The sequence below is a fragment of the Microplitis mediator genome, chromosome 9 (genome assembly GCF_029852145.1).
Source record: "Microplitis mediator isolate UGA2020A chromosome 9, iyMicMedi2.1, whole genome shotgun sequence".
In the NCBI taxonomy this organism is placed as follows: Eukaryota; Metazoa; Arthropoda; class Insecta; order Hymenoptera; family Braconidae; genus Microplitis; species Microplitis mediator.
Window position 1 is genome coordinate 17,187,746 of NC_079977.1, and position 15,851 is coordinate 17,203,596.

A 15,851-nucleotide genomic window follows, 5' to 3' on the forward strand; every position below is an offset into this window, starting at 1 on the left:
AAAATTTAGAAAATCCAAAAGTTCACACCTCGAAAGCTCATGTAATATTATGAATATGTAATTATTTTGCTTTTATTAATTTTTTATCTGAATATTTTTTCCCTTAACGGCCACACCTCCCTCAGGCCTCATAACGGCCACATGGGGTAACTCATTACCCCACGCTGAAAAACCCGGCCAGACAAGATGTGTAAATGTTTTTGAGATTTTTAACTAATTGGGTCATGTTCGTTGACGAGTTCTTCAATATTTCTAATGGTTTAACTTGGTTAATTTACAGATGGCGTTCTAAAAACTGGTCATATAGGTCAAAATTCTGAAAAAATGGCTTTTTTTGCAAAAAAATTCACTACTCCGCCATTTTGCAATATTAACGACTAAAACTTTAGGGTTGTCCGCACAATATATATCACTACCACAAAAAAATAACAGTATCCACCAAGTCTTCAAAAAGTATAGTTATTTTGCAAAATTACTAGAAGGAAAAATGAAAAAAAATTACAAATCATGAAATTGACTTCTTTTGCGTTTTATTGTCTTAAAAATACATATTTATGAATAATAACGTAGAAAAATATTGTTTTTGTGTTAAATGACAAAAAAATACAACATATGGGTCATATTTACTGACCAGCACACTCCATACATAAAGAGAACCGATGTTCCTCGCAAACCGGTCTATTACAAGCCGAACATCCGATACGCGATTTTTTATCTTTTTTTCGGCTACAGACTACACACCTTCGTGACAAGTCAAATGTAACTTTTTCCAGGTGGTCTGTCTTTGGATCGTTATCAATTCCAAGGATGCCTTTGATAACTATTTTCAGTTCTTTCCGCAGACATGGTTCCTCCAATCTCCGTCGTAGCATAGGGAAGGTAAGATGAGCAATTAGTTTTTTCAACACTATGATGGCAGTAGTAGATTCCCGAGCATCGCCGACTTTGAGTTTCCACAGAATACGTGCATTCACTGCTGCTTGATCAAGCATCCCGAAAAAAATCCGCATCGGCCACCTGTTCGTTTTCCGAGCAACTGTATAGGCATGGCATAGCTGATCAAAAGTATCAGTCCCTCCTTTTGTATCATTGTAATGAAGAATGATATTTGGCTTGCCGTCCGTTATCTCTCGGGTATGGAGATAAGTCGAAGCCACCAAGACGATTTTGTTCTTCTTCGGTGTATAGGAAAGCAAAGTTATGTTTTTGGTATGACAAAACTTTGTTTCGGGAGGATTCTTCGACGCTACCTTCATCTCCAGAGGAATCTCTCGTTTATTCTTCCTGATAGTTCCAGTCAGAAACATTTTAAAAGATTCATCTAACATTCTGGTCAACAGAGGCACGGTGGTGAACCAATTATCGCACGTCACCGAGCGATTGGTGCCGTGAATTGGAGCCGTTACGGCTTCAAAAAAGTACTCTCCGCTAGGTAATTTCTGGGGATTAGAAATGGTTGCGTTTTTACCTAGATACGGTATAGCGTGAATCAGATAGGCAGTCGAAGCGTCGTTGAGAGTTATCAATTTTAGTCCGTACTTGTCCGGTGTCGATTTGATGTACATCCGAAATACACACCGGCCCCTGAATCCGAGTAATTGTTCGTCGACAGTACATTTACTACTGGGATGATAATACTTGGTGCAATTGCTGATGAAAATGGACCAAATATTTCTGATGGGTGAAAATCGGTCATCAGGATCTCTATTTTCTTTGGTATCGAAACGCAGACAAGACTGAAGAAACTCAAACCTCATTCGAGGAAAGACACTTCTGTAGAAGTATATTCCGTTTTTTTTATCCCAGAGCATGTTGTTATCTACATGGGAAGCTTTCCATAAGCCAGCATAGTATAAGACACCGATGTAAGCTCTAATTTCAAGAGCGTCAGTGTGATGGTGGTAGGTCTGGACTCGATCTTCAACAACCAGGGAAGCACACACCTCCTCGATTTTCTCATTCGTGTTATTGACGATTATTTCAATAATTTCTTGATTGAACAAGAGATCCCAAAAATCCTCTAGAGAATCCAGATTTACCGCATCATCTGCTAAGCTTGCTTCATACGGATCTTCATTGACAGTTAAACGATCTGACCATCGTTCAGCCGACTTCGTTTCCCAGGCAAATCTATTTTTACCGTATAATTTAGTCGATGGGCGACCACCTCGACGAGATTTGGAAGAAGATTCATTTAGATCTGTACTTGTTTTGCGTTTGCGAGATTCTGCAGCCGGTGCATTTACAACTGTATTTTGCTCGTCTTCTTCGTCTGAATAATCGATTTGAGAATCACTCGCGTCCGATACATCCTGTTCTGAGTCCGTGTTAGATTGTTGTTCACAATCAGAATTAATGTCAACACTTTCATCCAGTAATACTTTCCGCTGAATTCTCGTCCGAAAATTGTACATCTGAAGGAAATGAAAAATTCATTAAAATTTTTTATGTTTATGGAACTAAGTGTATAAATATATATATATATCTTACATATCATATTTTCATAACCTAGACTCCACGTGTTTCCATACAATAAACGTACTCAAGATTTATCGGTAAACAATTCATATTTTATATAAATAGACTAGATTTAATAACAAATAAGATGAAAAAAAATTTTTTATTACTAAAAAATGAACAACTTACCTTTATTTTATCGATTGACACTGAAATAAGTTGATAAAAATAAAATAAATATTGTGACTGAACTGCGGTTACGGCCACACTGGGGTAACTAGTTACCCCAGGCCGATAAAACGAACGCTCACAACGTCACTGTGCATTTCTTTGGCTTTCTATGTAGTGAAGTCACATCTCACACATGTCTGTCACCGGCAGATGGCGTTTATTGTATTTATTTGAAAGGTTTAAGACCTCTAATCCCACTTTTTTTAAGCCTGGGGTTACTAATCACCCCGCGTGGCTGTTAAGGGTTAAATAAGTGGAAAAAAAATGTATCTGTTTAATCGACACGAAATATTTTTTAACGGTACATTACCGGCGATTTGTCTTAAGTTGCTAATAAAATAATAGTTAACTTATTTAAAAAAAAAAGAAATAGCGCTTGCGAAGCGTGAAATTCAGATGAACTAAAAACTCTATGTATCTATTTGTGGAGAAAAAATGGCGAATTTGTTAATAGTTAAAACCATCAGTTTTGAGTTTTTATTTAATTATCAATGAACGTGACGGTTTAAAACAGTGATATTCAAAAGAGTACCTAAGAAATAAAATCCGGAGCTAATAAAAAAAAATCAAAGTCAATCATTAAGTTTGTCGAGAGATATCATGCTCACATACGTACAGACAAACTGACGTCTAAGTAAAATTTTTTTCAATTAATTTTTTTTTGATAATAGTCTACATAAAAAAACTTAATGACAAGACCAGTGATAATCATAGGGATTACAGGTACATTTGATACATCATAAATAATAAAAGAAATACTTTTAAAATATAAAATAGCAGTGAGATTTACAGGTTATTTTGTGCACAATAAAATACAACTGACGAAACTGGGTTATAATGAGACGAGCATAAGTTATGTGGAATGAAAACCATATTTTCAACATTTTTTGATTCCATTAAAATTTTCAAGGTTATCAAATTATTGGAAGAAATGGTCAAAATATAAAGTTTAAGGTCATAAATTAAAGCTTATTAGTCAAGCTTTAAAGTACTTTTTACAGAAATTATCTATGAGTTTTAGTTTTAAAGTTATATGGACTTTAAAAGTGATTTCAAACTGATTTTTTCGAAAAATCGTTAAAATTTCAAACAGCCATAACTTCTAAACTAATCGACCAATTCAGCCCATCTTCGAACTTAACCGTGGTAATTACACATAAAATAAGTGTAGAAAATTTCATTAAGATCGGATAAGAACTGTAGACGCAATCGTGTCCTCAAAAGTCCGTTATATTACATAAATATATATATATATATATATATATACAAATTTTTTAACGAATGTTATTTTTGAACTCTACTTAACTATTATGATAGTTTCTGACGAAATTCCTTGAAAAATCGACCATGAGGACAAATACAATAGTTAGATTTTTTAAAAAATCTACCTAATAAGTTAAAAAAAGAATAACAATAATTTTTAGTTTTTTATTAAGTGTTACAGTTGCTCCTTGTTACAATTGCAGTACCTCTCCTCTACAATGTCCCTGAGTTGTTCTTGAATTGGCTTTTTCCCATAGATTTTTTTCAAAATACAGAGACGAAAATTCTTGTATGTCATAAAGCAATAAAGTTAAGTGTCCTGATGTCATATAACCTCGACCTCGAATTTATCCTTCCTTAACGGTTTTTACATTTAGAGTCACGACGTATCTCAAGTTAACCATTTCGTCGAGGCCTTTATACCTTCAAGCAATCATTCCTCACTAAGGTATCCAGAATTTCTTCTCCTGCTACTGCTACAACCCTAACACTCAAGTTTATATTACCGTACGCTCTTATCCCCTGAGCCTTAAAAACAGCCTCGTACTTGTGACTTATCTCTCTACTGATTTGTCTTTCGTTATCGAAAAAATATTTTGAACTGTAATATGTTGTGAGATGAAATGATTTTTCAAAAAAATTTATTCCGACACTTGGTTTACAATCTTCGAGGATCACAGATTGATTGCAAGCTGTTTGTCACATTTTGTTGGCTATTTACTAAAATGCTTCCATGTCTTACCTTGAATGTCGTTTTCTACTTCGTTACTTCTAAGAAATTCGATTGTAGACGACCGGTAGGGTCTTTTTTCTTTTAAGATAACGATCTTGAACTCAATAACTCAAACATGGATACAGACAATTACAGACATAAAATTGTTTCTGGACATCTCTTAGCAACAATTAATTTCTCTAGTGAGCTTCAACAATTTAGTAGAATTCGCACGTCTTGAAGGAAAGTAGGACATCTCAACTCCCGTATGTCATAATCGGACCGTAGGTGAGAGTGGCAAATATGCGGGAAGAGATCTTCTTCCTAGGTGGGTATGCCATTTTTCCTCGTGAGGGATATTCTGAATAGACAAGGTCCCTAGCTCTGTCAAAGGACTGTCTAGTTATTCGTTATTTTCCACTACGTCCGTAACGAAAAGCTTCAATTCATGTGCACTTAAGTGGAAAAGGGCACTTTCCGTTATAGGAAAGCAAATGAATTAAATATGAGCTTGCATCAATCTTCCGTAAAATATTCAAGAAAATTCAAGCTTTCATAACAGATATGCTAAGAAATAGTATTAACACCTAAGAAAGCTGGTACAAAATTCTACTCTACGTGTTCGATTGATATTTGAATTAAAAACTATGGTAGAAAACACGTGGGTTGGGATATTCTACCAAGCTTATTAGGCGGATATGCTATTTTTCATTTCAATCATATCGCGAAGTCAGCCTTTTTTGATTGATTGAAGGGACAATTGGAGTAACCTCATCTTTAATTCATTTTGCTTTCCTTCAACAAAAAGTGTTGCTTCCATGTCGCTTGATAACAAGCCGGAAATTTGAACTTTCTGTACTGACGCAGTAATAGATATTTATGTCATATGGCCACAAAGTGGCGATTTAACAACAATCTCGATGTTGCAATATGAGCCTAAAGCTTGTGGGATGAATTTACGAAAACAAGTGGAAATTTGAGGCAGAGCCGAGGACGGTTATTACATTCGTTTATGTAAAATAGCATCACAAACGATAGACGAATATCGCAAAATCAAGACTGTTGGAAAATTGCCACTTTGCGGCCGTATGATGCACAATGATTTTTGTCATCATTGTTCAGAAAATTCAATTTGAGAGATGTTAAAAAGTCTTAAAAATTGTATATTTACTTGTTATTTATACAAGCGATTACTTAAGGATTCATTAATCAATTTTTAGTTTCTATCATTTAGAGAAAAATATTAATTAATTATTTAATAAATGTTTAAAATACTGTGGTAAAAGGCACAATGATCACTGGACTGCAACGTATGTTAGTTATTAGTGAAGTAGTGTCATTGTTATTATGATAAAATTTGATCTTCTTCACAATAAACTATAAACGACGAGAAAATTAGCGCCACCACTGAATAGTAATTAAATTTAACAACTAATCAAAGTCTTTGGTTGGTGAACTAGAATGTGATTCTATTTTCTACAGCCCCCCCCCCCCCCCCCCGAGCTGCTCTAAACTTTAATTTGGCTTGAATAATCAGAGCACCTAAATACTCCGAAAGTAAAAAATTCATCAGGGATTGAAGAAGTGGATAATAGCTTGTTCGAAACTGAATGGTTACAAGTGGAGGAAACCCGTTTTAGGGTGTTGAAGAGAAGTTGCGTCTCACCACTTTTCACGATGCAACCTGATCACTAGTCCAAGCAAACAAGTACCACGAGGGGCCTTTCCAAGTCCACTTCAACCAGAGTCTCTTTATTTTCTGAGATCGTAGTAATGTTTGGTCTAGAGGTATGGATTCATGGTGGCTGTAGTTAGATACCATGCTAAATGAGGATTTTGATTATACCTCGGGTTAATGTCCGCCTTAGTCGTCACTTGATTGTATCTTTCGACTAGGAGTGTCAACTTGGGTGGGGGTAGGGATGCCCCGCAACGCGCGCATACCCAAAAGGGCGCGGAAACGGCCTCCCGTAGAACGGAGGTGGACTTCAGTTCCGTTACATACATTAATTTCTCTACAGTTCCTTTTATTTTCATCCAGTTGTAGAGAAAAAGTACAGTCAAGAGGCATATTGCGGCCTCGGCAGCAAAATAAAGATGGTAAAGTAACCAGTGCTCAAAAAATAAACTTTTTGGGCGAAAGCATTACATAAAAAAACGATTTTTTTTTCAAGAGAAGGTCCTTTTTTGTTCAATAGGTAAAACAATTGAATAGATTTTTTTTTAGGGGAGTGCGAATTATGTTCAAATCAAATCGAATCGAACTTTTTGATTATCACGGAGAAAGTACCTTAAATTTCTTCTCGACTCTTGATTCATTTTTAGCGATAGTTAAATACTAGCTACTTATCTTCTCAGTCTTATCAACACACATTACTGTATAGTTTCAATATTATTAAGTTTTTTGTTAAGGAATCAAGGCTTTTCTGGTCCCGTTTATAGACTTTTTCGATTAAATTCATCGTATTAATAAATTATTAAGTTTGTTATGAAGTACGAAATGCTTTATTTTATTCGATACGATTAAAGACAATGTCTAGTGCTCATTCTTGCGTAAAACAGATTCGATTACATCGAGGAACGCCTCTATTTGAATTTCGCAAGCGGAAGCGTTGCAATTGATGAGATAATAGGTTGTGTGAGACAAGGCCACTTTGCTCTCGAATAGATGAATATTATTAATCCATCATATCCGTTTCGATTGATGCCAATTAATTATTATCTTACTATTCCACGTAGAATATGATAGAAATCTAGTGGAATTTTTTAATAAAAGATTAAAGTACTATTGATTTACTTGTAATGCAATTGAAATCCAGTGAAACCATAAGCCGGCAATCACGAATCGATTTCGTAAAAAATCTGCAATACAGTCAGCTTTAAAATGCCTTTATTTACTTTTCTTTATATATATATATATTAGGGTGGCGCAAAAAAACCGACTATTTTTTTTTTTTCCATCTCGCATGAAAATTTGTTGGTTTACGATGTTTTAAGAAGCCTCTCCACAAATCAGCTCGATAAAAAATTTTTGAGAGGTCGCTCACGAATTTTGAAAATATAAAAAATGATCGAAATTCGGATTTTTATTTAAAAAATTTTTTTTTTCTCGTGGCAGCAATAGTTTATATTTGTAAAATCATGACTATGCTGAAAATTTCAGCCCAAAATTTAAATATTTAAACGGCGCTCAAGAATTTTGAATGTTTCCGAGCGCAATCTCTTGGACGTTGTTGAGCGACCCTTAAATATTAATAATAAAGCTTCTCGATTTTTTCACTATGAATTTGCATGACAATGAATGAAAATATAACCCGAGAAATAGAAATAATAAGTTATTTACATACTTTTTTATTTTTTAATCCAATTTGTAGGTTTTTTCGCTTATTCAAAACTTACCAAATTTTATTGTTTAAGACTGTCCTGTATATTTTTGGTTATGCAAAAGTAATATTTAAGTGAAATGACAATAATTGAGTTATAAAAACTAATTCAAACTATTAGTTACATATTATCAGTTAATATTCGAAATTCTTGAGCGCCGTTTAAATATTTAAATTTTGGGCTGAAATTTTCAGCATAGTCATGATTTTACAAATATAAACTATTTCTGCCACGAGAAAAAAAAAAAATTTTTAATAAAAATCCGAATTTCGATCATTTTTGATATTTTCAAAATTCGTGAGCGACCTCTTAAAAATTTTTTATCGAGCTGATTTGTGGAGAGGCTTCTTAAAACATCGTAAACCAACAAATTTTCATGCGAGATGGAAAAAAAAAAAATAGTCGGTTTTTTTGCGCCACCCTAATATATATATATATTCTTCTTTGTCATGGATTTAAACTGAAACTAGACGATGAACTACTTTGATCTATTGAATTGGAGCTTGATTGAATCGGCATTGTTAAAACAAGTGAAATTGCGTCATGAAAAAGCTGCGAGAAAAATGCACTTGTAAAAATAAAGTTACAAGTGATAGAAAAAAAATTTCGGCGACTAGAAAAAAAGCACAAATAAAAAGTATGTAGTTTAGATTCTGATAACGAAAAGCGGATGAAATGAGATTTATGTTTGCGACGCGTCGTCTTCTACTCGTATTTCTCTGTACAACATACGACCACCACTAGTATTATAGTAACCAGTTAGTGGAATTTAAACCGAAATCGATTTCATGTCGTACACACGTTGCACAAATATGATTCAATATCATTTGTGGACTCGCATTTGTCATATTTACATGTATGACTACAAAATTCAGAACTATTATATTCAGACATGTTAACTGATACACAAGGGTATAAAATTACCTAGAGTTATAAATATTTTATAGAAATATTATTTGTTAGTAATAAGAATCCAGTTCCACTCAAATGCGCGCCTGTGAAAAACATTTTTATTGAAAATAGCCTGATAAAAATTTCTAAAATTGTATAAAATTTTGGGGATTTCCATAAAACTTTACAGACAATAATTATTAAAGAAATGAAAATATTGACCGTGACGAAAAAAAATTGCAACTAGATCTTAAGTATTGTTCTAATGGATGAGGACCTCATTGAGACAGATTAAATATATACTTGTTAGCATAAAAATCCCGCTGACGGCTGGGCTCGAACCTGGATTCTTTCGGTTCTGTCCTTGCTGCTACACGAAAAGAAAATTTCGGGAAGGTTTGCTATGCATTATGGGAACCATTCCCATAATGATATGGGAATAGTTCCTTTACCAATATGGGAACCATTCCCATAATATCATAAAATTTTTTTTTTGCAAAATAGTGTAAAAATTTCCCTCATGATATGGAGAGATTTAAATGAAGCTTCTTCGACGCTAAATTTGTGAAAAAAAAAAAAATTTTGTTAAAAATTTTAATGTTTATACTAAATATAAATTTTTAAGTTCCCGCTAAGAAAATTGAAAATTTTTAAAAATTCGGTAAGTTATTGGTTTCGGTCCGATTTTCGAAAATCGAATTTCCATCAGATCTTAACATTTCGAGGTTCTAGGATGTTATTCTGACTAATTTCAAGATGATGCCTGAGTGTATGTATGTACGTACGTACGTACAAATATAAAAAAAAAAAATATATATATATATATAAAAAAAAAAAATACCTGTATCTTTTGAACGGATGATCCGATTTTGAACTTTAAGGTGTCATTCGACGCGGCATGTCAATATCTTGAAGTCGTGAGAAATTGAGCTTGATCGGTAGGGCTCGTTCAGAGATATTCCAAAAATAAATCTTTTCAAAAATGTTTTTTTTGGATAACTTTTAATGAGCTCGATGGATTGATTCTAAAATCGACTGGGCTCTAAAACTCTATAAGCCGCGTCGAATGCTACCTTAACCATCGAAATCGGTTCATTCGTTCAGGAGAAACCGTTGTCGAAAGAATTAAAAAAAAAATTTTTTGTTTTTTTTCAAATATCTCAAAAACGACTCGATAAATCGAATTCAAAATTTAATCAGCTTCAGAAATTGATAAAACGCGTCGATTGCCACCTCAACCATCTTAATCGGTTTATTCGTTTAAGAGATATCGTTGATGAAAGAAATAGTGAAAAACGTTTTTTTTCGAATATCTACAAAAAAATTGAATCAATTGTTTTCAAAATCTAATCAGTTCTAGAACTTAATAAACCACTCTGATTGCTACCTTAACCATCTAAATCGGTTAATTAGTTAAAAAGTTATAGACCATTCACACACATGCATCCATACACATACATACATACAGACATTCAGACATCATTCTAAAAATAGTCAGAATAGCTTCCTAGGACCTCAAAACGTCGACATCTGGTGAAATTTCGATTGTCGCAAATTGGGGTGAAAACAATAACTTCCCAAAATTTTTGAAAATCATTGATTTTCTTAGCGGGAAGTCAAAAATCAACAAATATAATTTGTTGACATAATTTGAACAAAAAATTATCAATATTTCATTGTGCTGCTAAGATACTTAGTAGTTATTTTTATTTAAAAAATTTTTAAGACAATAGATGTTTGGCGCACTTTTTTACAAATAAACTCTGTTTTTTGTTTTTTGGTTGCTGGGAATCTCACTAAATTCAGATCTGATTATCATTTAAAATTTTCAATACATTAAAGTATTGTACCTTTCTATACAAAACCGGATTCTTGAAGATACTTCTTACATGATCATGCTTTCTTAGTTCCAAGGAATCATTTGATGACACTCTTTTGACATTAGTAATGACGCATAGAGATCAATAAATTTAGCGATTCGTTTCCATCGATCATTATAATCTCCTTGTCAATACGTTAGTTAATAGAAGACTAAAAAACATATTTTGACCTAAATAAAAGTAACAACACCCACTCGAAAATCAGTTAAACTGAAAATTTCATTAGGAGAATATAAATATTAGAAAGGTATTCGTTTTCATTCTTAAGAAAACTTTTGTCCAAAGTCAACATTTGAGATTTTCTTACAAAGAAACCATAAGAATTGTGAAGGTAGCAGGCTAAATTTATAGAAAAAGGACAACACATTTACAGTGACCTGCGTCGGATTCTTATGTTAGTACACTTACCTGTGCTAGAAAGGTCTATCTATCGTAAACATCTAAAAGGTGGCCAAAGATACCTAGATTGATTGTTCAGTACATTATATTGCTGTAATGGGCTCGTTTGTAGTACAGGTCAAATCTTTAGTCCAATCTACAATAGTGATATATTTCTGAATGTATAGAGGAATTATGGGTTCCATGTTTTTGCAAAGTTTTGAGAAATTTTGTAAAATCTTATAAAATTTCATGAAATTCGAATCCACTGCTAACGATAATATTTTGTTAACATTTTATAAAGTTTTATGAAGTAGCATATCAAGTCCTGTAAAATTCTATGGAGTTTAATAATATTTTATGCAATTTTCTAAATTTTTACCAGGCCACTTCAGTATAAAATTACATGAAATTTTTCAACTACATTATTTTCACGCGTAATTATAGGAAACTGCTCTTTGACCAGAATACTACAAAATTGAGCATCTGCGTTCGGAAATCATTAAGATATTTATCTAAGAAGATACATTTGTTAACAACTGCATAATGTTAGCATAATCCTCCGGAAAAATCGTTCTTCTCTTCTTATTTATCATCGATCCCTGCTTGAAAAAAAAACTCTCAAAAAAGTGCCACAAAATTATCATCTATTCCATACGTATATTTCATACGGTGTTTTTCTACCATTAAAAAATGTAATCATCCAACACTATGAATGGGTTTCCAATTAGGCCGGAATTATATTTCTATGATCGACGTTACACTGTAAAAAATTCGCGGAGTGAATGCGAAGTGAATGAATTTTTAATTATTCACTCTTCTCGGAGTAAAATTCACTCCGCAAGGAAGTTTTCGCCGAGTAGATAATCTTTTATTAATTTAATTCCTCCGGAGTGAAATTCACTCCGGTGAAGAGTTTTGAAAACATTATTAATAAATAATAACTAAACTAAATAAAGTCGAAGTAAGAACTCGAGTATTACATTACTGATCAACTGATACGCGCGCGCACACACACACACGCACACACATATTTGGACACGAACATGCACACGCAATCGCGCACTCGCACACACACGCACGTACACTTACCCACGCACCCGAACAGACACACGCATACACTCGAATACATACCCGCACACACATACCCGCTCACACACACACCTGAACACACACACGTATACATTCGCACACACACGCTCTCGCACATATACACACACACTCGCTTACACGCACGCACACACACTCGCATACACGCACACATCCACACACACACACACACACACACACACACACACACACACACACACACACACACACACACACACACACACCTGAACACACACACGTATACATTCGCACAAACACGCTCTCGCACATATACACACACACTCGCTCACACGCACGCACACACACTCGCATACACGCACACATCCACATACACGCACACACGGACACCTGCACGCACGCACTCGCACATTGTTTAACAGTTTAACATAAATTCATTTAAATGTTAAAACTCTGGACCGGAGGGAATTGGGAGTGAAATAAAATCCGCGTCACTCCGAGATCACTCCGCTAAACAAAACTCCCTACTCCGCATGCGGAGTGGATTTTTTTCAAACTCCGGAACTCCGAGTGGCGGGGTGAATGCGGAGTGAATTCAGATTGAAATTAAATTTGTATTCACTCCGGATTCATTCCCGATTTTTTACAGTGTATGTTCATCACTCGATGGTTAAATTCGATTCCTTTTTCTGATAATCATTTTTACAAATAATATCAAACGTATCGTGGTTTTTTTCCGCCGACTTTTTTTTGTAAATTCCTTAAATTAAATTACAGTTGAACTCCGCTAACTCGGACAGTTTACGGAGGAGCGGAAATTTCTTGGAATTTCCAAGTTAACGAATGTTCCTTCTCCCTTAAAAAGTAAACACATGCGCTCTTACATCTTCATGCATGATGCATAAATAAATACCCACAGGCGAATATAAATGAATAGCATCGGGTGGGAGACAGCGTAGCTCGTAGTGGGGGTCAAGATTCAGGGGAAGTTCCGAGATATTGGAATCCGAAGTAATGGACTTCGACTGTAACAATAAGACCTTTTGAAATACATCTTATAGTTTCATGTTACCCTGGTTTAAGAAGTCTTCAACCATTACCCTCGAGTATAATAATGCCGAGAATAATGGTAGATCTTAACTGCAGATAATCTATAGTAAAATCTATTCGAAAAATTGACCTCTTCGATTCTCATGTTTTCTTATTAAAATGCTCGACTTTTGAAGATTAAAGTGACAAAGGGTTAGGTAAGAAGACTTTAATACTTTCTGAGGAACGAAACATCATTCAAGCTGTAGTATATTCCTAAATTTTTGTGAAAATTTAAGCCAAAAATAAATATTTCAGACCACTTCGTATCGGGAAAACATAACGGACGAAGAGATGGCAAATGAAACTGAAAAATACTCAAGTGTAGGTGTTCGTGTAGATTCTTATAATGAGTTTCTACCTGTTTACAAACGAATTCTTTTATTACTGTTGAGTACCTCCCCTATTCTGTCTGATGTCAGAATTTCTCTTCCAAAATTCATCATAATGGTTGTTTTCTATCGATCCTTTGTGAGAAAGACTTGAAAAATACGAGTATACTTAGGCTCTTCCAGAACGGTACAATTCTAATTCCGGAAAATAAAGTAGGGAAAGATGAAAATGTATACCCGAATGATCTTAAAATCCCAAAACCTCATTAAACTTCGATGTTACAAGAATTTGTTCGATTATCGTCTTGTGCAGTGTTCACATCTTCGAGAGAGGGGAGGGGGAGGGGACTGAATTAAAATTTTCTAAAACTGTGGTTTTAAGCGAATTTCCTTACAAGAGAAAGAAAGAAATAAAATTTTATATGAATTTTGTAAATACGAAAGATAATTTTTAAAAGAAAGACAAAATTACAATACCTTTCGAAGCATATTTCCTGGACGTCTCACCGCCACAGTCGAGATTTAGCTCGTAATTTTTGCTAAAACAAACAAGGTAAAAAAAATGATTTACTATAAATTTATCTTCTGAGTAAACTGAAAAATCGTAAAAAAATAAAAAAATAAACAATTTTGGCGGGTCTACAAAAATACGTGTTAAAAAAAAAAACAAATTAACTTCAAGGTGCGATAATAATTATTAAATAAACTTTTTGACAACCATTTTTAATTCACCTGGAAGAGAATTTGGTACTGAAAAGATAATACCTGGGTTGAGAAATTTGATCTGATTTTAGTCTAATTGGCCTAATTGGTCTGTATTTGAACTCGTTGATCTGTTTTTAATCGTTTATAAAAATTTTAAGCTGTTTTTGATCTATTGTTTTAAAAAACAATTGCGTTATGGGCAGACAAAACTAGGTTAATTCTTGAACTTTAAAAAGTTTTTGGTCTGAAAATTTGCAAAGGCTAAACTCGATTAAATCATGGACTTGTAATATTTTTATTTATGGGCACTGTTTATAAAAAATATATTAAGTTACAGAATTGATTATGTTTTGTTTACTATTTATTTAGTGTCTTTTGTTTAAAAAATGTCGACAGTTAATGAAAGTTTGACAGCTTTATGTTTTAGTTGTCTTGACTGAATATTTATAGTATTGAATAAAAGTAACAAAATATTCTTGTGACATCTTATTACGGAAGCTCATTAGCATCTTCCAAATATCAAGAGAATTTCCGGGTTCCGGGTTATAACTTCAAATAGTAATTTTTAAAGTTTTTTTTTCCGTGCATGAATTATAATAAAAAAGTCGGTTTTTAGTCTAAACGCAATTTAAAACAGACTAAATATCATACAAAAATAAGTCTGATATTGGGCTGGATAAGGAATAGTCCGGGCAAAAACAGATTAAATTCTCATATAAAATAAATACGATTTATAAACTTAAATTCAAGAAAAAATATTTGAATTTTATATTTATTTTAAAACAAATCTAATTTTTTGACCCGGGTTCCAAAAAGTATCCAGTTTTACCACTATCTCGCGAGCTAAACTAAATTACTTCATTACTCCTTCGGTCCCAAATACTTTCCCATGCCTTCCTCAACCCCATGTGTTTCTTATATTGTTCTACCGTCTTACAGTACTTCGAGAGTTTTATTCTTTTCTCTTTTCTATTGGTCTATCTTTTAGTTTCTTTCGTTCGTTTTACCCTTCTTCCTTCGCCTATTTGCCACTCCTGTCTATTTCCGCTTGCCAATCAGATGTCCAAATTTTCCGAAGATACCCCCACCTGACCTTTTTCCTACCCACCCTTAGGGACTCTGACGTCACGATCGGGGACTTGGACTCAATTTCGTCCGTAAAGAGACAGTTAGTTATCAACTATTAGTTAACCCGATCTGTCGAGATTCATTTGAATTCTCTTCAATATTTGAAATACCATTTGTCGAGACTCGCCAAGTTCTCTCTGTAATAACTATACCATACCCATACTTCGACTAATAACGATCGAGAATTATGGTTTATTTAAATTGATCATTTACCACAATTTATGTTTATATCTCAATTTTATTTTAATGAATTTTGTCTTGTATTGTTGTAAAATCTAACGGAAGTGAATTAAAATACACAATCATTAATAAGACATTAGTTTTTCTTATTAA

At 33.7% G+C, this 15,851-nt stretch overlaps 1 protein-coding gene across 1 annotated transcript; it reads right to left on the reverse strand.

Moving 5' to 3' along the window:
• Window positions 1-623: 623 nt before the first annotated feature.
• On the reverse strand, window positions 624-2,414 carry LOC130674216 (piggyBac transposable element-derived protein 4-like). The gene has a single exon (XM_057479485.1). The coding sequence runs from the start codon at window positions 2,412-2,414 to the stop codon at window positions 624-626; it is 1,791 nt and encodes a 596-aa protein (XP_057335468.1).
• Window positions 2,415-15,851: the final 13,437 nt, after the last annotated feature.

Coding starts and splice junctions, on each gene's coding strand:
- LOC130674216 (XM_057479485.1), bottom strand. CDS start 2,414: ATGTACAATTTTCGGACGAGAATTCAGCGGAAAGTATTACTGGATGAA.